The sequence below is a fragment of the Apostichopus japonicus genome, chromosome 23, assembly GCF_037975245.1.
Source record: "Apostichopus japonicus isolate 1M-3 chromosome 23, ASM3797524v1, whole genome shotgun sequence".
Taxonomy (NCBI): domain Eukaryota; kingdom Metazoa; phylum Echinodermata; class Holothuroidea; order Aspidochirotida; family Stichopodidae; genus Apostichopus; species Apostichopus japonicus.
Window position 1 is genome coordinate 9,306,441 of NC_092583.1, and position 21,501 is coordinate 9,327,941.

The following is a 21,501-nucleotide window of genomic DNA, read 5'->3' on the forward strand; positions in this document are numbered from 1 at the left end:
CCCTTATGCACATATTATATGACATCACGGTCACGCCAATACTTGTGTCCAAATGCTTCAAAACATGCCTTTTCTTTCATTGTTGATGTTGGGTCTGGAAAATAACCTTTTCATCCTGAATTAAAAGTCTTGAATTTCAATATATCAACACTGAGGGAACCCTGACGGATTGATAATCCAACACAATCGTAGTTTAGAAAAGGTGTTTCTGGAGGAATTTCTCAACCAAGGCTTCCTATACAATGAGTTTTCTCCTGGCAACTTGAATCCAGTGTAATGACCATTGGCTGGAAAATCACTTCTGATCCTTTGGACTGCACATGATGGTAGCACAACCCTGACGTGTCTTGCTAGGAACCCCAAGTATCATTGAACCTGTTGACCGTAGGCTATGTATCTGTACTGCCTGGGAAAAAATTTATGAAAGTTCAAAATGTATTAATGTTGGCCATGATGTCCACAATAACAAGCAGGCATACAATGTACAGTTATGATTACATTTGTTGTGATTTTACACCTTCCGTGTATCTGAAACATTCTTTTGTTTCAGAAAATTGATTTGCAAAACTCCAGGCCAAAGTACTAGCCAAGTAATAATGAGTATGAAATAACATATATGCCTACCTAGCATGGCTGCATAATGCAACTTACATCCCCGAGCCAAACTTTCAGTATGCAACCAACCCTACTAGTACTACACACTCTACATATGGGTTGTAAGTTACCGTAACACAACGCACAATACGGTTTAGGGTGTTCCGCGAATTCCAACAACACATGCACAAAATGGACTGGATTTTGTTTTTAAATGCTTCGTTAATAAATTCTTACCACGTTGTATGTTCCTTGCAATGGTTTCGAACGGATGTCTTCTTCGATATGTTGTGGAGCTTCAATTTCGGCTCGTTTAACAGGCTCGAACTGATACGGTTCTAACACCTCCGCTCCACCCTCAACGTTCGGTTCAATATTGGAACGATCATCGCCTTCACTCTCTGCTTCGAATATGAGAAAGGGCACTCTAATTATAGCCCAATTTGACTGCCTAGTGAAGAACCATTATCACTTTGAACTTCGGTTGCCGCAATTGGTTCTGAATCCGCCATTTCACAGGAAATTTTGATTTGATATCGCACTTGTGATCGGTGTTTTGTTTAGTAACTACTAGTGGTATGTGTACTTGTCTACTTTGTACGTGAATGGTATGTTCGGAGGATCGTAAAGCAGCGACAACAAATGTGTTCAAAACGTGACGTCACATGACGTCATGCGAATAGGAAAATTTTCGAGTAAACAAAGTTTCAAACGCCGAAAAGGGTAAATTCATTCTCAATTTTCGACTTGAAAAATCAAGTTTTAAACTGGCAGATTGGTTGATACATGTTCTAGAGAACATTCTTTGATGGATCCCAAAAATATAGGACTTTGAAATTTTCGTGTCATGGCCACTTTAATTTATAATACATCTGCTAGATTCAATCAATCAAATGTGTCCACGGAGCATTCTGCGTCTGATATTTCTGATCAGAGAGCTGCTGCCATAAACAGGTCCTTGGTCTATTTATAAAATAACAACAACAACAAAACTGATACATATATAATAACGTACGGCTATGGGGAAAAACGTACGGCTGTGGGTAAAAAAAAAACTTGGTAGAGTTCAAATGATAAAAGAGACTCCGATACTCTTCACAAAAAAAGGCGATGTGATGCTAAATTATGAACAATGTCAGTTAGTTATATTATCAAGGTACCCAACGGGTCGGGTGTAAGTACTTGACGAGGCCCCTTCGAACAAAATTAACTCTACCTTACATGAAAACATCGGTTTATGTGTATTTTATGTGTGATGTTTCCTGGAAACGTCATGTTCAAAGTTCGTCGGTATCCCTAGCAAATTGGAAGCAGGTTGCGATACTGTTTCTATACCTAAGACTTACAATGCGTGGAGGGAGGGCACTGGAGGATGTTGGCGACATAATTATATAGCGGCGTTTCCCCACCCCCTCCCCTCCACCCGTGGGTGTAAATGTTGGCGTGACCCAGTACATATCTAGCCGTACGTTATCATATATGTATCATTGTACTTATTTTCACTAGTTCCATATGTGTGAACATGAGCTCGTTTTTTCTTCTCATTTAAAACGATATAGATTTAAATCTTACCAAGATGACGTTACGCCGCATATGTGTTTACTTAATTTCCATAATAAATAGCTTTAAAATGAGCTTACTTTACATTTAAGCTTTTGATCACATAGTAATATACATACTTTAGGGTAACATGTACCATAGTTTGCAGTTGTTCCTACTTTCCATGCACGCAGGTTTTGCTGTTACTGTCGCAGCGGGAAATAATGCTGCAGATGCCTGTACCTATTCACCGGCTCGTGTTTCTGAGGTTAGGTTATCTTTGTTTCATCCAAAGGGGGTGTACTGGGCAGGGAGCTGTCACTTGGTGACATCAGGATCGGTCACTTGGTGACAGCTCCGTGGGATGTTAATCTTTATGTTGATAGGTTATGGTCAAGTGACTTCATCCAAATTAAAAATAAATTAGAATAATGGAATGGTTCCTATTCAACAACAAAAATAAACTTATCCAATGAATAGTTAATCATTACACAGTATACTCTTCTTATTTAAAAAAAAAAATCAAACGACTAAATTTCAATTTTAATATATCGGCATCAGAGTCAGCTGTTAAATCAAGAGCAGTACCGATGACTATGAGTATGATAATTAAGTAATAATTATTAAGTAATAATAATTAAGTCATAAAAATTAAGTAATAATAATACAAAAATAATAAAGTAATAATAATTAGTAATAATAATTAAGTAATATTAATAATAATAATGATGATGATAATAATAATAAAGTATTTTAGTATTATTTTTTGCTACAAGTTTATCAAATTGAAGTCTTAGTGTACAGATTCTTTACAAAATGGGAAACAAAAATCAACTGAAAAAAAGCCGCAGATAGGTTATCGGAAGAGGACTAAAAGTATGAAATGAAAATTACAGAAATGTTGTTTTTACATTGTTTGAGGAATTGTATCGATCTACTGTAGGCCATTACGACAGCAGCTATCGACCAATCAGACCAAAGAGCTTACTTCTCCAATTACGGGTCATGCGTTGACTTATTCGCTCCAGGTGTGTCGATTGAGAGCGCCTGGGTTGGGGGCGACAGTAGCACCAAGGTCATCAGTGGCACGAGTGTAGCCAGTCCACATGCTGCTGGTATGAATAACTTTTGATATTTATTATGAAATATTGTGTATAAATGTAAGTCCAGTGGTTCGTACCCTTTCCTCCAATTTTTCAAGAAATAAAAACAAATGTGGTTACATCTATTAAAGGCTGCATGTTGATACGAAGAGTTTATCAAAATTCATAGGTTGGAGGAGGGGGAGGGGAAGGAGTAGGAGAGGGAGAGGTGGGGAAGAAGGAGTGGGGAGGTAGAGGAAGAAGAGGGGGGATTGGCGGAGGAGGGGGAAGAGGAGGAGGGGGAGATGAGGATTTACTCAATGTCCTCCAAAGTATATATTGCCAAAAATGCCACAAAATTGGTTATGAGATGGAGTTAATATAGGGTACGAGAGGAATTTGTTCCTGTACATTTACTCTCAGTATCTTTCCGTGTGAGATTTTCGATATCCCATTAACCATATCCCTTCTTATTTTTGGGGGGAATTGTTTGACAGATGCCAATGTAACAGATGGTCAACTGGTCGGGTAAAGGGGAGGGGGTACACAATTTCACCTGTTTTCACATCTTTTCATAGAAACGTCAATGTTTTTTTTTTTCAAAGATTGCTGAGTTTACTTATCTATCACAGTACGTAGAGAAATGGTAGGCTATATAAAACAAGCTTTTCATTTTCGATCCATGTTACTTTTTACCAATGTAGAGTATTTTACAAAGAGACAAAATAATTTAATCAAATACTACATTTTCTTTTTTTTTATTATGATTTAGGTGCTGCCGCTATTTACTTGAGTCAAACTCCTTCGCTGACACCATCAGAGCTGAAGACTACATTACTCAATACAGCTGTTAATGGTGTTGTACAAGGCGAAGGAGTCGGTTCTCCGAACAGACTATTATACGTCGGACAAAGTGAAAACGAAATGAATACGCCCCGACCAGAGGGTAAAAAAAATGATTGATTATTTCAAAGTATGTTACAAAACTTCGTACTTGAAAGATGTAGGCTTGACGAGAAGGGGCCAGGGGCGCAACAGCCCTTGAGCCGTGTTTAATTCGAAGGGCTGAATCGGGGTTCTCCTATTGCGAACGAACGATCAGAGGGCGCGGCCATATTAGTCTCATCTAGTTTTGCTGTTGCTATGACTACATAATCACCAGTAGTAGAATGGTGGTACCATGAGTTGTGATCACTACAATTATATAAAAGTTCGTTCTTATAATAATTAAAGAGAAGTTCTTTTAAACTATTATGCCCGACGTTTCTAGTCAAACTAACAGTTTCATGTATCTTTACTCGTGTTTTTCTAAATCATGTTGTTCGTTCGACGAAACTGCACAAGTGGAAACGTGAAATATAGTGGCGCTGTTTCATATCTCTGGAACTAGCCAAACTACCCATCGAGTCTGTATGCGTTCCTTATCAAGTTTAAAGCGCTTTCACGCGATTGTAAACACCACGGAACGCACATATTACGACCAAAGATTGTGTAAAGCGCTGTAACATGCCTCTGGTTAGGAAATATAATGACAGTGCCGACCACTGGAGTATCCCACATTGCATGTACATGCCACGCAGATACGTACACAAAACATACGTACTGTCTGCAACTTATGCGCATAAGATAAATGACTCAGTTCTCAATGAATCGTCAAGCCGGGTCGTGTTCTGTTATTATCCTTCATGAACAGCGGCGGAACTAAAGGTTTTGGTCAGGGGCGGGAATGGTCTGTAAGGGCGCTTTCGACAGGACACTATCTAAGTGGAGCGCCACCACAGGTTGGCGCGGAGCGTACCGATATGTTTTGAGTAAAGATACTCCCTAGATCGCCGGAAATGACCCTTACCGGGCCTTGCTAATTTAAAGATAATGTGACAAATGTCAATAGGTAGATGAGAGCGCAATAAAAATGTCAACAATCGCGAATTAGTAAAAATGGTAAAAAGCTGAAAAGGACGCCAGCAGTTTATGTGGGGGGGGGGGGGGCATCCGCCTTGACTATATGGACGCTCCGCCACTGTTCATGAACTGAGTAGGAAATTGTCTGTGAAGAGGAATTATATAGTGTTTGATAATGTATAAGTTGGGAAATCAATTGTGTGCATTGCCTATAAACCAAATGAAGAAGACTAGGAAGAAGCATTACCCCCAACCCCCCCCCCCCGCCCCTACCCCCTTATAAGAATGGCACTCCAACCAACTCGCTGGTTGACAAACTTGCGTTGTTAATCTGTATTTGTGTTTCAGCTTACTGGCAATTGTACTCGTTATATTGGATTTGTAATCATATCTTTATCCCTAAGTTTTTGTTTTTTTAGGGGGGGGAGCTAATATTGATCCAGCTGCAACGTTAAGAACACATGTTTATCAACTTGTATTCGAACTCATATCAAAGGGGAAGTGATATTACGAGGTTACATCACTCGTGAGTACCACCTCAACAAATAATTTCCCCATTGAATTCACCAAGATAAACTTGCAACAAGTTATCGACTTTGGAATATCTTGACATCCTTGAACTTATTTTTGAATAGGCCTTAGAGATTCGGATTCGAAATTTGTATAACCCCTTCCTCGTTTGCGGTATTTCTATTATATAATAACGAATTTAAAATTATTGATTTTTATTTTAATGCATGTACAGAAGCTTGTGGAGGATACTTCAACACAAGTGGGAGTGAGTTTTCATCTCCAAACTTTCCCGGCGAATATGATAACAACGAGCAGTGTTCATACCGAGTTGAATCAGCGGCCGAGAAATTCGTCCTTTTGCAATTCGAGAACTTTGACCTGGAAAATGGAGAGAGTTGCTCCTATGATGTTGTTAAGGTAACGAAAAATTGGTAAAAATTATTGCTGGTTAATAAAAATGAATAAACCACAAAACTATGTACTTCTTTTTCTACTTTTCTTCTTTTTGAATATTCGCAAAATGACGAGTTTCTATTATTATGAAAGATTTGATAATTCCATGTTGGTGCCCAGAAATATCTATCGCGGAACTAATTATGTGACAAGTTATTACCATGTATGTTGCGTACATAATTTTACATTTTTATTTTATTTTCTCAACAGGTTTATGACGGTTTATATACTTCAGATAACTTGCTTGGTTCCTATTGTGGAGGGGAATTGCCCGGTCCAATCTACTCTAGTGGAAGTGCAATGCTAGTAACGTTTGAATCCGACGGGTCGGAAATAGCAAGCGGTTTCAGCGGAGTATTCACGTTTGTTGAAGACGGGCCAACGACAACAGCAGCGCCAACACCAGCACCGGACGGAAGTAAGCTCGTTTAGTTTGTGATTTCTATTTTAAGGTCGATTCCTGGAGGCACAGTTGGGGCCTCTCTCTATACCTTCAAAACATTGTGCTGTATAGAGACTGAGAAATGCTAGGTTATCTCTTCGGTCACAATTGCGTCACGTTAGAGTGAACATAAATCCACTCTGTCAAGCCCCGAATTGTTCTGGAGATTCGCACCAAGGGTCGCCATGATACGTGAAACTAAGTCGTGCACATTTCAAAATATGTGTTGCCATATTATGATTTTATTCAGTGTCATTAATATTTGAAGAAAAAGAAGCCTGGCCGATATAATCAACCTGCTACATATCTCCACATCCTTTTAGTAGCAGTAATTTCCTAAGTACTTACATGCTATAAGGGTGTATTATTGTTGTGATATTGACTCTTTGTACATTCCTGTGAGACAATGGCATTTCCACACTAGGTTTGTAGCTTAAGTAATCCTACAAATATGCTAGATAAACGGGCCTCGCCTTTTTTTAGTACATTGTCGTCTTGATTTATAGCACATTTACTTCGAGAATACCCTGATGCAGCGGGAAAAAACATTACAGCGCATGCTCCGTAAATAAAAGTTACCTTTGTAATTAGAGGGGGCTATGTCACTCATGAAGTGGAGAAATAGTTTCGACATACGTTTTGACAAAATGAGCACGCACTCTACTTCCTTCCATCCCGCAATTCCCCCACAAAAAACTTTCAAAGAACCCCTTGATTCATGTAGGCCTACAGTAAGGTTTCTTTTTGTGTTAATAATGCGGCGCTATATGAATATCACATGACCATTTGGCGTTCCACACCATATTTAGTGTACTTGAAGCATAGTAAAGTAGAAGTAACGTTACACGCTCACCTTAGGTTATGACCACCATAGAGCGTAATATTACTCTCGGCCTGTTGGCTAAGATAATGTGTAGTATGCTCCCTTTCGAGGGGAATAGTGATGCACACCCGACGATGATCACACAGTCACAGTCCCGAAGTAAGGGGACTGGGGTTGAGAGCGGATCAGTCGTTTGGTAGTTTGGTTTTCGTGCCCAGGTTCTTTCCTGGGCGACTTTTCCTTAAAAAAAAACATAATTTTATGCTCTATGATGACCACCTACTTTAGGAAAGACAAAGTTGGTGGGTTCTCCTACTTCTAGTTTGGTGTTATACATGAATAACCGGCTAAATTACTCCCAGCTATAGGTAAAGTGTGAACACCTACGTAAGTATAAAACAATAGTTGACGAATCGATTTGGTAGCGAACTGAGTGTACTCAAATTTCATACAAATCTTTACAGGTTTGTTTTGCTGGTACATGGCTGGCCCATCAGCATGTCCAACTCGAGCCTATAGGCTAAAGTTAGCCATAACTGTAGCCTATAACAGTCATTAGCTTGGGCCTAGGCATTCCTGCTATTAACTTAAAAAAAAAATAGTAGGTTCATTCCATTTGGTCATTCCATTATAAAATATGCACAAACCGATGACTATTCTCAGTGACTGGCTTAAACATCTCTTTATGTCTGGACAGGGTCCCTTTGCTCACATTTTAGGGCTATAGGCTAGGTCTATCCTTTAGACCAATAACATTTTTCATGTTTTCTTTCTTCATTAACAGCTCTTCAATATGTTTTCAATGGAAAGAATAAAAGAAAAATTTCCCAAACTATTCTGTCTTGACTTTTGTAATTGTACATTACATCTTATACATGTTTTTTTTTTCAAACAAAACAGTATTAGTAAATGAATCGAGTCCCAGACGTAACTTCCAATTGAATTCCACTCTTTTAGTTATAAGCAGACTGTGTCATAATAAGCCTATGCCTATAAAAACTACGGTAGGTCAGTATTAACGAAGATACTGTGTTACCATTAGCACAGGAAAATGCCCAAAATTTGCATTAATATTCCGTCAGGACATGCAAAACATAGTGTAGCTTGTTTTCATTACAAAGGGTAGATACAGTATTTAAAACTGAGAGAAATATATGAGCCATTGGGTAAAAATGTTCATGCTCAAATTCGTAATTGCATTACATATAGAACCCACCATGCATGCAATATACGCTATCAAATGGTTCATGAGACTAGCCAGTTTTGTACCGATATGTCACCAGTGTAATACTCTACAATCGTTTTGAAAGCTATCATGAATTTGGAATTAAAAAATGTCTAGAACAATTACCTTGCCCAAATTATGGAACTGTACGCAATATGCATCATTTTTATTCAGTTTGAGAAAATTTGGATAATGAAAAGGAAAAAAAAACAACAAGAACTAGATCTACAGAATTATATGTTATCTTGGGAATTTATGATCAAGAAAATTACAAGGGGAGCAATTTTAGTCAGAAACATTTTGTCTCTAACAAATCATGTTAAATAATTCTTGCTATAGTGAGATGCACATGCCCGAATACCTGTTCCAGTTCTCATATTTATTCGCGGAACTATCCCGATGACTACAACAATGATGAAGTGTGTGAATATTACTTCACTGCTCCCTTGGGCTACTACGTCTATATGGCATGGGAGGACGTGGATATCGAAACTTCCCTCAACTGTCGCCAGGACGGCCTGAAAGTAAGCTCTGTTTGAACAGTATTTTTACTGATGAATGACTGTAATTGATTGCCATAAGAAATTACTCCATTCCTTATGGTCATAGTTCATGAACTTTAATAACTAGATGTATAAAAATACCGATTATTCTGCACAAAGATTCCTCTAATGTCTAGTAATTGAATCCTGGGTATAATGAGAACTTACTGTTGCTTCTGTTGTCAAGATTAAGTCTTGTCTTGAGGAGTTCTGTCAGTAGATTCCTTAAAAGAAGCATGCCTGTATGCTTGTTTAATACGAATGATGGAAAAACTAACATAAACGAAATTCAACTAAATGTACGGTAGAACAAGAAAGATACATAGCCTTCTCATTCATATAATGTATGTCGTCCAGTTACAGAGTTGTTGACAATTAACAATTCATAATCATGGACGTTTAGTATGAATGTAAGAGACTGACTTGGGTCAGCTTGCGGCTTTGATAAGGCAATGAGTCTTTTTCGCGAGTTCCTGCTCAAAGGAGGATCTAAAATACAGACAACCACATTATTATAGCTATATATGACATACTGTCCTTTTCTCTTAATGCTATGTATAGTGCATTGAGATATATGCTTTTGCATAAAGCACTATAATTATTAATATAGATGGTGACAGGCAAGTAACATAACCACCATACAGGGTTTCTTCACTCATGATACCAAACAACATTTATTCTTAACTTCCCATCAAGACAACTAAATTGACTAAAAGCTTCAACAACATTTTTCTGAAATTGCTTACCAAATGGATCTTTTTTTTTTTATCGTTTCTTTATTTTTGCCTTTCATTTGTTCATAGGTGTTTGATGGTCCTACCCGTCTTGATGATGTCCTAGCAAATGTTTGTGGAAGTCGTTTACCATCAGCCATCGCAAGCTCAGATCGACGAATGCTTGCCCGGTTTGTCACAAACTCAAACACAACCGGAAGTGGATTCTATGCAAGATATCGTTTTGTAGAACAATGTGAGACAATTCACCATTCTTAATTTTGTGAGGAGGGGGGGGAGGCAGAATTTCTTTCATTTAATACCATTTAGGCCAATTTTAAACTATGTAAAAGCACCTGTACTTTACTGTACAGTGTAAATAGCATTATCCTAAACATTCTTAGAGTTGATTCTATTTAAACTCAAAGACTAATATAGGCATGAGTTACCATAGAGTGATGATTCCCTAGGAACCTTTGCAGTGCAACATTATAGACTTGTCTTAAATTAAGTCTTGAATAATGCTAAAAGCAGTAAACAGGCAAAGTACACAAGAAGTGAAAAACACATCTGAAACAAGTGTATGGAATTTAGTTTGATATTCTTGTACAGATTCTTGTAACATCGTTCATTGATCTTTGGGGTTAACATCTGCTCAAAATTCCTTTTATTTTCTGGGGGGGGGGGGAGGAGGGATGACCTGTCCAGACAGATTCGTTAGTTACATAATCTCAAATTATTGTGCTATGCATGGCATCACCAAACCATCATTCATGTCACCTGATCAAAATGAAAATATTATAAACACAGCATAGTAAGAAGGCTAGAGGGCTGCAAGCAGATTTGTGCCTGACGCTGGCTCCTTGATGAATCTCATTTTAATGTGATTTTCACGCAAGCAAGCAGTTGATCGTAGAGTAACAGTGATGGTTACGGTTCACATGATGACCAAATTTAAACAGGTTCGGTTTGGTTTGGTGTAAACAAATATTAACAGGCACGGCACAGCATGATGAATATATCCATGTGTAGCAGAACTAGTCTTTTAAGATGATGTATTTTTACTGTTTATCATAAAGATTGCAATGAAGTATTCACAGCCAGTGGAAGCCAGTTTTCATCTCCAAATTATCCTGACGAATATGCCGACACCACAAATTGCTCTTACAGGGCTGTTGCCGAACTGTATGAATCGATCACGTTGACTTTCACAGCGTTTGATTTGGAAGATGGCAACTGCGAATTCGATTCTGTTAAGGTATGGAGAAACATGTACTCCTAGGAAGTATTGTTTTAAGTGAAATTAAAATTAAATTAAAACTGAAATTAAATTAAATTAAATTAAAACTGTTAGCAAACTGCTTATCCACTAGAGAGCGTGTGTAAGAAAGTGTGTAAAAATAAGTTGGCCTGACGTTTCGATCCTAGCAGTATCTTCTTCAGGGGCTGAATGACAAGTAACAGTTACAGAAGGGACAAAAACACACACAGAATACAGGCAGGTTAATGAGCATGGTGAACACAAAGAGATAGATGTAAGGGGATTAGTAGACAAGGGATGGAGAGAAGAAAGAACGAAACCAACAGGGGAAGAGGAGAGGTAGGAGATAAACAGTGGTGGGACAAAGAGAGGATTAAGGAAAAGGGTTAGGGAATAATCTGGAGAAGGACAAAGACAGAAAGGTGTGGAGAAAAAAAGGTGGAAGAGAGCTATGAGAAGAGGTGTGATGGGGGGGGGGAACAAATATGAGGTTTGATGGGGGGGGGACAAAAATGAAATTAAAAATACTTGCCCATCAGATTTGTACAGGTATAGTATGGGATAAATGCCTAAATGTATGCTATGATCTAGAATACAGCTTTCTTTGGAAGGTACCAACCACCTTTTAAACTCTTTATTTTTCTTTTTGTATTGTTTTTTTTTTTTTAGTTCAGTGCATTGGCCTGATGCATGGGAAAGGTCAAAGGTTGGATAGGTTTATTTTTCCTCTGCTGTTTTCACAGATGATCGAATACCTCAGAGATTGCAATTTTCATTTTCATGTTGCTTGCTTTATCTTGGAAAACAGCAGAGGAAAAATAAACCTACATGAAAATGAAAAATTGCAATCTCTGAGGTATTCGATCATCTGTGATATGAATAAATATGCAACAGGACACGCCCACACATCCAAGTACTTGATGGTTTCGAGCCTTTAAAGAGGCTTTGCATTTTGTACAAATTTATGATTTCTACTAAAACCTGTACATGAGGAGTTAAAACCCTTATTGTTCTTCTCATTTTTCCATCCTTGTTCATGGAGTAATTAACGTTGGTAATACCCTCATTAACGTAACGATTGTTATGTAAACTCAAAACTAATGAATTAATATCAAAGAGTATAATGTGATCCAGGAGCCTGTAAATGTTGCAACATGACATAGATATTAGACACACGTAAATCCGCCATCTGGCAACACCATATGTAGCCCAAAGCAGTGTGGAAGTATTCAGCATAATCTTGATATGAAATTATTTTTTTCCTTTTCTATATTTTTCGTTTTATTTTTTAAATGTGGGAAATTTCTGATGTGATATTTGCATGAGATCACCGCTGTTAAAGTGTTTGAGCAAGTCTTGCTTTTTTTTAATTGGAATGAATTAAAATGAATTAAAAGTAACATTCAGTCAGTTAAAACACCTCCGCTGGTCTGGTAAAAATTGCAGATAATTATCCATTGAAGATAAACCAACTAAAAACTTTCTGTCACAGTTTTCCACATATAAAAGATCAAGCATTAACACTGTGATGGGTTTTGCCAATAACCTCAAGAACGACTGGTTCATTTTCTTTCAGGCGTTTGCTTCTTGACAGCACATATACTAGTGAAATTGTATTTTGACACAGCGATTTCTATTTTCAACCGTAAAACGGGACTTTCCGAATGAAAATTTTACACTGTGTTTTGATACGTTGTTATTGCACGTGTAGAAAAATCCACCTTTTAATGAAAGATGGAAATGTGTACCCCTTCGTTTTTTCGTCATAGTTCAAATTGAATTTAAACTTCCACTTTCCTATTACAATGAGATTTACGATGGCAGTACGACAGACGAGACGCTATTGGCTGTATTTTGCGGTTCTGAAAATCCACCTCCTGTGACATCATCAGGGTCATCTATGCTTGTGGTATTCCAGTCTGATCCATCAGTGGCAGCATCTGGATTCTTGGGGGTGTTTACCTTCAATGGTCCAATCAACGTACCAACTACAACTACCTCTGTGACAACACCAGTGGTTACAACACGAATGGTGACTACACCAGTGGTTACAACACCAATGGTGACATCACCAGTGGATTCAACACCAATGGTGACGACACCAATGGTTACAACACCAGTGGATTCAACACCAATGGTGACAACACCAGTGGATTCAACACCAATGGTGACGACACCAGTGGTTTCCACACCAGTGGTGACTACACCAGCGGTGACAACTTCGATTATCGTGACTTCAACACCAAAACCGGACACAACCATCTTGCCTGAACTTGGTGAGGGTTTCTTTGCTTGAGGGTGGGGGAATCGTCGATCAAATTCAAATATTTGGTAAAATTTAGCAGAATTCATACGGCTTTTAATTTTTTAATTTTTTTAGGCTGCGATATATAACCGTATTTCAACTATAAATTGAATGTTTAAGTATAGGTATGAAACTGTCTAAATTCACATCTTCTTATTTTAAAGATTCAAAACTTTAATTTAATTTTAATTTACAAAGGCTTAGTAAATGTAATTATGTCTCTCCATTCTCTTTGTTTCTTTCAGGTCCAACACTAGAATGTACCTGTCAGTCAACCTGCAATGGAACCAATCTAAATTCCCCAAATTACCCTTCTGATTACAATAATGACGATGTCTGCGAATACCGAATATCAACGACTTTCCCCGAAACGTTACGATTAAGGTGGATCACGTTTTCCCTACAGACGAGTGTGACCTGCAGACTCGATTCTGTCACGGTCAGTGAACACATAAGATCATTGTTACCTTACATAACCACATTACACTTCAGCACCTAATGAGAGTGGAAGTAGGATAAAGGCCTATATATGTATATATGTATATATATATATATATATATATATATATATATATATATATATATATATATATATATATATATATATATATATATATATATATATATATATATATATATATATATATATATATATATATATATATATATATATATCGTAATTCAATAAAGAATAACACACCAGAAAAATTCCACTTCACGACCGGTTTCGTCCTTTTGAGACTCATCAGGCGAAGGTAGGAATCGAACCCCGGATCTTCGTGTCACGAACCGAAGTCCGTATCACTCGACCACAGTGATTCTACTGGTGTGCTAAAGCGTATATATTGGCTTTGAATAACTGTGATTAAGGGCGTAATACCCAAGTTTTATGATTGTACAGAGTGCACTCCTGGCGCTCTAAATCTGACAATTTTTCTGTGCTAAAACGCGTGAAACTCCGAGTTACAACTACTAGTGTTGCACTAGTCTCAACTAGTATCAACGTATATTCCGCTCTGTCCACTGGACATAGAGCACTCTGCGCCAAGATAGACGCCAACCAACCAACTCTCTCTCTCTCTATATATATATAAATATATGTATATGTATATGGAGGTACAAACAATGGCTTTTCTTTTCAATATCAGGTGTACGACGGGCTTACCGATTCCGAGCCCCTTCTAGGAAGTAGTCTTTGTGGTACAGACTTACCAAATGACATAGTCTCTACCGGAAGTGACGTATTAGTAAGGTTCATCACAAACGACGCCATCACAAGTTCTGGATTCTTGGCAACATATGCATCGGAGCCGTTGGGTGAGAAATGTGATAAATCAGATCGTCATATTGTCAAATATATTCCTTTCAGTCGGTGCTGTTGACTCGGGTTTGGATTGAGTCCCCTTTTTTAACTTGTGACTGGACGTGCAGTGAAATCTAATGACTTGTGACCTGGCCTTGACCAATAAAAAAGACTTCTTCACAATGTTGCTTTCAGTTTCAAACGAGTTGTTTTGCAATAATATGTCAGTGATCCGTTGTACATGATCAGGAAGTTCCTTGCTATAATAAAAACCAGTCAATCAGTTGAGTTTAATGATATTTCTAGCATTGAAATGTCAGTGATTTGTTGTGCCTAAAAAGTGCTTTGCGTTGAAATTGTAGACTGCTTAATACACTTGCAAAAGTGGTACTTCGAAATACATTAATTTATTACAGAACCTTTTAATTTCCTGTCATGAAATAGCTGGTGAGTGTGATCAGTACATACATAGGCATAAGTAGATCATGTTTATATAGTATTATTGTAGTATTGCATTCATAGGTTCCGCGATGGGAATAACGAATTCTCAAAGGAAGAGAACAATGTGTAGGCCTGTATACATGCAACTATCGTTTCATTCAGTGGCGGAGCGTCCATATAGTCAGGGGGGCGAATGCCCCGCCCCCTGACGGACTCAAATTTACTGCTGTCGCCCTTTTCAGCTTTTAACGACTTTTTACTTATTCGCGATTATTGACTTTTTTATTGCTCGCCTCATCTAAATATTGACATTTGTCACATTTTCGTGCTGTAATTTTCTGTCAAAATGATCTAACGGCTATTTATTCTTCTTTTATCTGCAAACTAGCAAGGCCCGGAAAGGGTCATTTCCGGCGATCTAGGGAGTATCTTTACTCAAAAAACTTCTGTACACTCCGCGCCAACCTGTGGTGGCGCTCCGCTTAGATAGTGTCAAAAGCGCCCCTACAGACAATTCTCGCCCCCTCTGACCAATACCCCTAGCTCCGCCACTGGTTTCATTCATGAGAAATTCTGGTTGCATTTTGTCCACAATTCTAAGCAATTGAAAATTTTTGATGTATGATAGGATTGACATATAAATCGCTGCTGTTTTATGTCATAAATATCTGACCACCTTCAGGATGGCATAATTTCCAGCATGTTTTTCTCCGCAATTGGAAGTATAAGTTTTATAGTTAAAATGCTATTGTCCAAGCTACCGTACGCTGGATGTATTGTTGATACTGCAACACTGTATTTAAATAATATTACCTATTATTTTATATATTATTTTATATTTTATATAATAAATATTATATATTTCTTTATATGACCGGAGTGCTAGCTCAGTGGTTAACGCCCGTGCCTTTCAATCATAATGTCCCAAGTTCGAGTCACTCCAAGATTAACGTTTAATGATTGGTCAAAGTTCACGAACTTTAATGACTAGATGAATACTTAACCGATTATTTTGTACAAAGATTCCTCTTATGTCTAGTTGTTGAATCCTGGGTATGATAAGAACTTACTGTTGCTTCTGTTGTCACGATTAAGTCTTGTCTTGAGGAGTTCTGTCAGTAGATTCCTTAAAAGAAGCATGCTTGTTTAATACGAATGATGGAAAAAACTAACATAAACGAAATTCAACTAAATGTACGGTAGAACAAGAAAGATACATAGCCTTCTCATTCATATAATGTATGTCGTCCAGTTACAGAGTTGTTGACAATTCATAATCATGGACGTTAAAATATGAATCTAAGAGACTGACTTGGGTCAGGTTTCGGCTTTGATCAGCCAATGATGGCTTCTTCGCGGGTTCCTGCTATCTACAATACAATACAATACATACATGACATCTTCTATAGAAGCTATGTGATTGGCTGTGACAGTCTTTCCCTTTCCTATTTCTGCGTCTTCAGGTTGTAACGAATTGTATACAGCGCCATCAGACCAGGTGATGTCACCAAACTATCCTGACGAGTATGATATTCTTCTTGACTGTGAATACCGTATCGTGGTCGCGCCAGGGACATCCGTTGATTTAACCTTTGTAGACTTCTCCATGGAGGGCGGTTCTAGCTGTCAGAATGATTACTTGGAGGTAAATGTTTAAAATGAGGGAAACAAAGTTATTCAATTATTCAATAATGAAAAGCTATATTAACCTTAATAATCATATATATATCGTTTTCAAATGTCTTTACCAAACAGAATTCTGTGTCTATTATAGAAATATGAAAGGAGAATCAAACCCAATTATTATCTTAAACATATATGGCGGATGTCTGTGTGATGAAAAATCGCTACAACATGTCTATATATTAATCTTACTTGGTTCAAGAGATATCAAGGTAAACTTGTCTCAAATAATAAAAACTAAATAATAAACTAATTTTACATCTCTCTCTAATTCTTCTGCTCGTATTGTAATGGCGATTGCAAACAGTGATGACATTAAAACATCATTCGGTCATATCCAGAACTTCAGTATAAACTTAGGTTCAACATAAGTGAACCCTCTATCTACATAAATATTGTAATCATTTGAAGAAAAAGAACATAAAAATATTGAAGCACTTTTTGACTCGATCACGTCATATTTTAGACTTGCTTTAGTCTTCTTTCGTGAGTATATGAAGGAACAGAATGACTTTGACATTTCCCAATTAGAAGAACTTCTTTCCCTTAACTGTTTGGATATAATCAATAATAATTAATTAATAAATAAATTCATCGCATGTATCTCTATTATGCAGATCAATGTTGACGGTTTGGGTTTGCTTCTTATCTTTTTGAATATTCAAAATTCTCTTTGAGTGAAAAAAATATCATTTCCTCTCATCTACCGTTCCAGCTATACGATGTCGTTTCCGGTGTGCCGGTGCTCCTCGGTGTATATTGCGGCACCGATGCACCACCAGACACCACAAGTACGGAGAACGAGCTACGACTGGTCTTCCATTCTGACAGCAGCGTCGGGGATAATGGATTCTTAGCTAATTATGTCACAAACTCATGAATATTCAGTTTCATTACATAAAAGGTTTTTGAAATCAACTGTTGTTTGATATGACTCTTTGACATATATTCCTTTTGTCAGAGACATAAAGGCATTCTGATATATCTGAATTAAACAACCATGTTGCATGCTATCCTCTTTTCTTTCTTCCTTTTTGTTTTGCTCAATTAGTGTAATTTAGCTTTAACCAATTAACAAAGAAACTCACAAAAATCATGATAATTTTGTTTGAATTATATTGATCAGCTAGGTTAAAATTGCAATTATACAAACTAAATGTTCAAACGTAATGCACAAGAACGACCCAGAAGATAAGAGTAAGGGGAGGGGGTAGGGGTGGTCAGGGTGAGGTTAAAGCCAATAAATGAAAGCGAAACTAGTATCGTAGTGTTGATTTCTCCACAAATTGTTGCAAAAGTCTAGTGCATATTATCAATAAATATTGTTCATAACAATATATCATTTTTGATATACAAGGGATTTTCTTTCTGTTTACTGATTTTTGATCGCTCTAGATCAGGGGTGGGCAACCTACCGCCCGCGGGCCAAATGCGGCCCACCAGTGATTGTTTGCAGCCCGTGATATGTCTCAACGGAAAGAAAAAAATCAATCTATTTTACATCATCACAAAAATCGAACTAACTGCTTAGAATTTATCTGCACTAATGGTACTGTCAGGTAGTCCTATTATCACCATTAATTATCAACTGTACTGCATTGACATTATGTTTTTTTGAATACGGATTAAGTACACACACCTTATGCTTGAAAGTCCTCGGAATCAAAGGTTTGAAATCAACAGCAGGTCGTTGGGTAGGTGCGGCCCAGTCAATTTATCACTCCTTATATCTGGCCCATTCATTCAAAAGGTTGCCCACCCCTGCACTATAGATGGAAATCTGTATGGAACACTTTAAAGCACAAGCTTGTGTGTACACATAATGACAAGTCTAATTTATAGGCTAAATATACCTCAGTATACACTATTTGAAGTCTAAAAGTTTTATTTTTGTAGTATGCCTCCAATCCCCCAAGTATAGGATGGTAGGGAATAGTGCCCCCCCCCCCCACCCCCTCTCCTTCAAAAGAAAATCTGGAAACTGCTATGAGTGTCTCATAGTTTTAGTAGTATGCTAATACCGTTCATCAGTGTGCAAATATGTTAATTCGTCGTGCTTTGCAACGTGTGCATACACTTAGATGAAGCAGGACGATTCGGGTTGAATTCGGAGATATCACAATGTAAAGCAAACCAATTATTATAAACACATACACATTTTTTTAAGTTTTATATTATTAATTTTCTCAATTGTTTTCAAATTTAATTTCTGATGCATATCATTATTTAAAGGCATCATATTAATGCTCACAGTTAAGATCTGTACATAAACTTACCGAAATTGGTGATTTTTTCCCCTGGCTTTTGGAATGACATGACTGCATAAAAATTTAAAATATTGTTTAGCCTGCTAGGATCGAAACGTCAGGCCAACTTACATTTAAACATTCTCCGACACAGGCTCTCTAGTGGACAAGCAGTTTGCTAACAGTTTTATTTTATTTTGAAAAATATTTTTAGCAAAAGTCTTATTGTGTTTTCTCCATAAATGAGCTGACCATATGATATTGTAGTACAATTCTCATGATTCCAAGCGATCCTTTCCACGATATTAACCGTCGGAGCTGTAATAGAAACATATGTATTTATCTTCATTATCGGATGATCCTGTTGCTGATCTGATCCTCTCTCCGAGACCGCAATCTTGACATCTTTACCGATGTGAGAAATGAGGGTCTGCAGCTGATTGTTCACATTTTACTCACACACTATATATATATATATATATATATATATATATATATATATATATATATATATATATATATATATATATATATATATATATATATATATATATATATATACACACATATACACATATAGTACTATGTACTATGTAGGACATGATTAGGACAAACTATACATAATATAACATGCGTAACATATATCAATAGGCTCAATGATCTACAGCTGATGTCTTAAACAGCTTCCAAGTAATCTCTCGCTAGTAGAGCATCTATGTCAGTTGTTTGGTATCTCCGTTCATGTGATCACTGGAAATTGACCTTTCGTTCACCAAAAAGCTAGGCAATATCTCATGCATGATAACTACGGAGACAAATTATCCAACAACACTATCTTATCAGCTGATTCCTGTAGTGAACGGTATATTATTCAACCTCTCGGCACAGTCACGTCAGCTTCGAAAATAGCTGTCTTCGTATATGTGTGACGTCATTTCATTTTTGATCTGATTGCTGTATAGTGTACGTTATTTTATTCTACCTCTCGGCCCGGACGGAGGTACAGTGCCGCCAACTTCTACAACAGCATTCTCCATGTGTTTGACGTCCATTGTAGTTGCAGTGTAGCGAGAGCAGACAAGACGTTCACATAATTAAAAAAAAAAAAGTAGTTTCAACATTTTACTAGAAAAGAATTGGAATTAGTATGTGAGTTTTAACAGAAATTCTGCGCTCGCCCATGGGTGTGAGAATATCCGTATTCCATTTTACAATCTTTTTTAGGATCATGGTTATAGTACAAATAATACATACGTATCATTATTCCACCTTGTTTTTCTCCCTAACACCCACTCACACACCCAACGAGAGACGTGTTGAACGAGAAAGGAGGCCTTAACCATAACGTTGTATTTGACCGTAAGTTTTGCAATATGAGAGAAAGAATCAGCAGGTTGCAAATTAATGACGAATTGAATATATCTAACTATATGATTAGAGAGTAGAGTCCACGCCCCCCTCCCCCCTCCCACTAAATTTGTCCCTGGATAAGTTATAAAAATCTACAAACGTTGGACCATAGAGGCCAACAGAAGTGGACACATTTTCCTGTACTTTTATTATAGTAATTAACATCTTTTAGTGAATTAATTGTATTTTTTATTGATAGGGGGCCTGGCCTGCTAGACCTAGCATTAGTAGCTAACATTGCTCCTTGCATGCCAGTCCATGTCATTAGTTCAAAGACACATCAAACAGTAATTCTAACATACAATGAAGCATCAGCCTATTGTTAGACCTTAGTTTTAATTACAGTAGAGGGCCTAGCACTAACTTACGCTGTGTGATTTATGTCCTAGCACTTAATGAAAATAAAAGGTTCACCTTATTATATGTCATATGAAAGTGAGGGAGGCAGGGGTTGGGTGTGAAGAAACTATTTTCTTGATTACTTGCATGTGCAACCCTGTGGTGTGGCAGCTTTAAGCATTTTACCTCATATACAATTGATATAGGTTCAAGCCTTAGGCCTAGCCTAATGAATGTCTCCCATTGGCATTGCCTGAGCTTGGATTGGAATATGGCGGTGGCATGAAAACAGATTTGTGAAGGCCTAAAGGTCATGTACTTAATCCATTTAACTTTGTCGGCATTACACATCAAAACGTTATTAAAATAAAAGTGATCAGATATGATGCCAGCAGGGTGGTCGGATTTTAGTACAGAAAAAGTCAGAGTTCGCTGACAACCTTTACTTAAAATTCGACCTATTGTACAAATTTATGCAGCTTACGTAGTCAAGCATTCCACCGATATGAATTGATTGAAAAAAATGTGTCTCACCTCCGGAATACATTTAAGGTTTCCGAAGAACGTCTACAATTTGCTTCAATTTGAGAACAAAACTTTGCCAAATTGTTCACAGCATGATGCCTTGTCGTTCAAGAGCAAAAACGTGCATATTATACCACCATGCGCCCACTGGTTACTGTAT

At 37.4% G+C, this 21,501-nt stretch overlaps 1 protein-coding gene across 1 annotated transcript in view; it reads left to right on the plus strand.

Moving 5' to 3' along the window:
- The window catches only part of LOC139965055 (bone morphogenetic protein 1-like), a 32,570-nt gene extending 14,737 nt beyond the window's left edge, over window positions 1–17,833 (plus strand). The window contains exons 8-20 of the mRNA XM_071967234.1: window positions 2,328–2,401; window positions 3,077–3,248; window positions 3,988–4,161; window positions 5,863–6,047; window positions 6,294–6,501; window positions 8,913–9,097; window positions 9,919–10,084; window positions 10,908–11,086; window positions 12,900–13,365; window positions 13,640–13,833; window positions 14,543–14,711; window positions 16,602–16,783; window positions 17,537–17,833. Coding sequence (XP_071823335.1) covers window positions 2,328–2,401; window positions 3,077–3,248; window positions 3,988–4,161; window positions 5,863–6,047; window positions 6,294–6,501; window positions 8,913–9,097; window positions 9,919–10,084; window positions 10,908–11,086; window positions 12,900–13,365; window positions 13,640–13,833; window positions 14,543–14,711; window positions 16,602–16,783; window positions 17,537–17,701 — 2,519 coding nt within the window. The 3' untranslated portion in view covers window positions 17,702–17,833. The remainder of the gene's footprint in view (window positions 1–2,327; window positions 2,402–3,076; window positions 3,249–3,987; window positions 4,162–5,862; window positions 6,048–6,293; window positions 6,502–8,912; window positions 9,098–9,918; window positions 10,085–10,907; window positions 11,087–12,899; window positions 13,366–13,639; window positions 13,834–14,542; window positions 14,712–16,601; window positions 16,784–17,536) is intronic.
- Window positions 17,834–21,501: the final 3,668 nt, after the last annotated feature.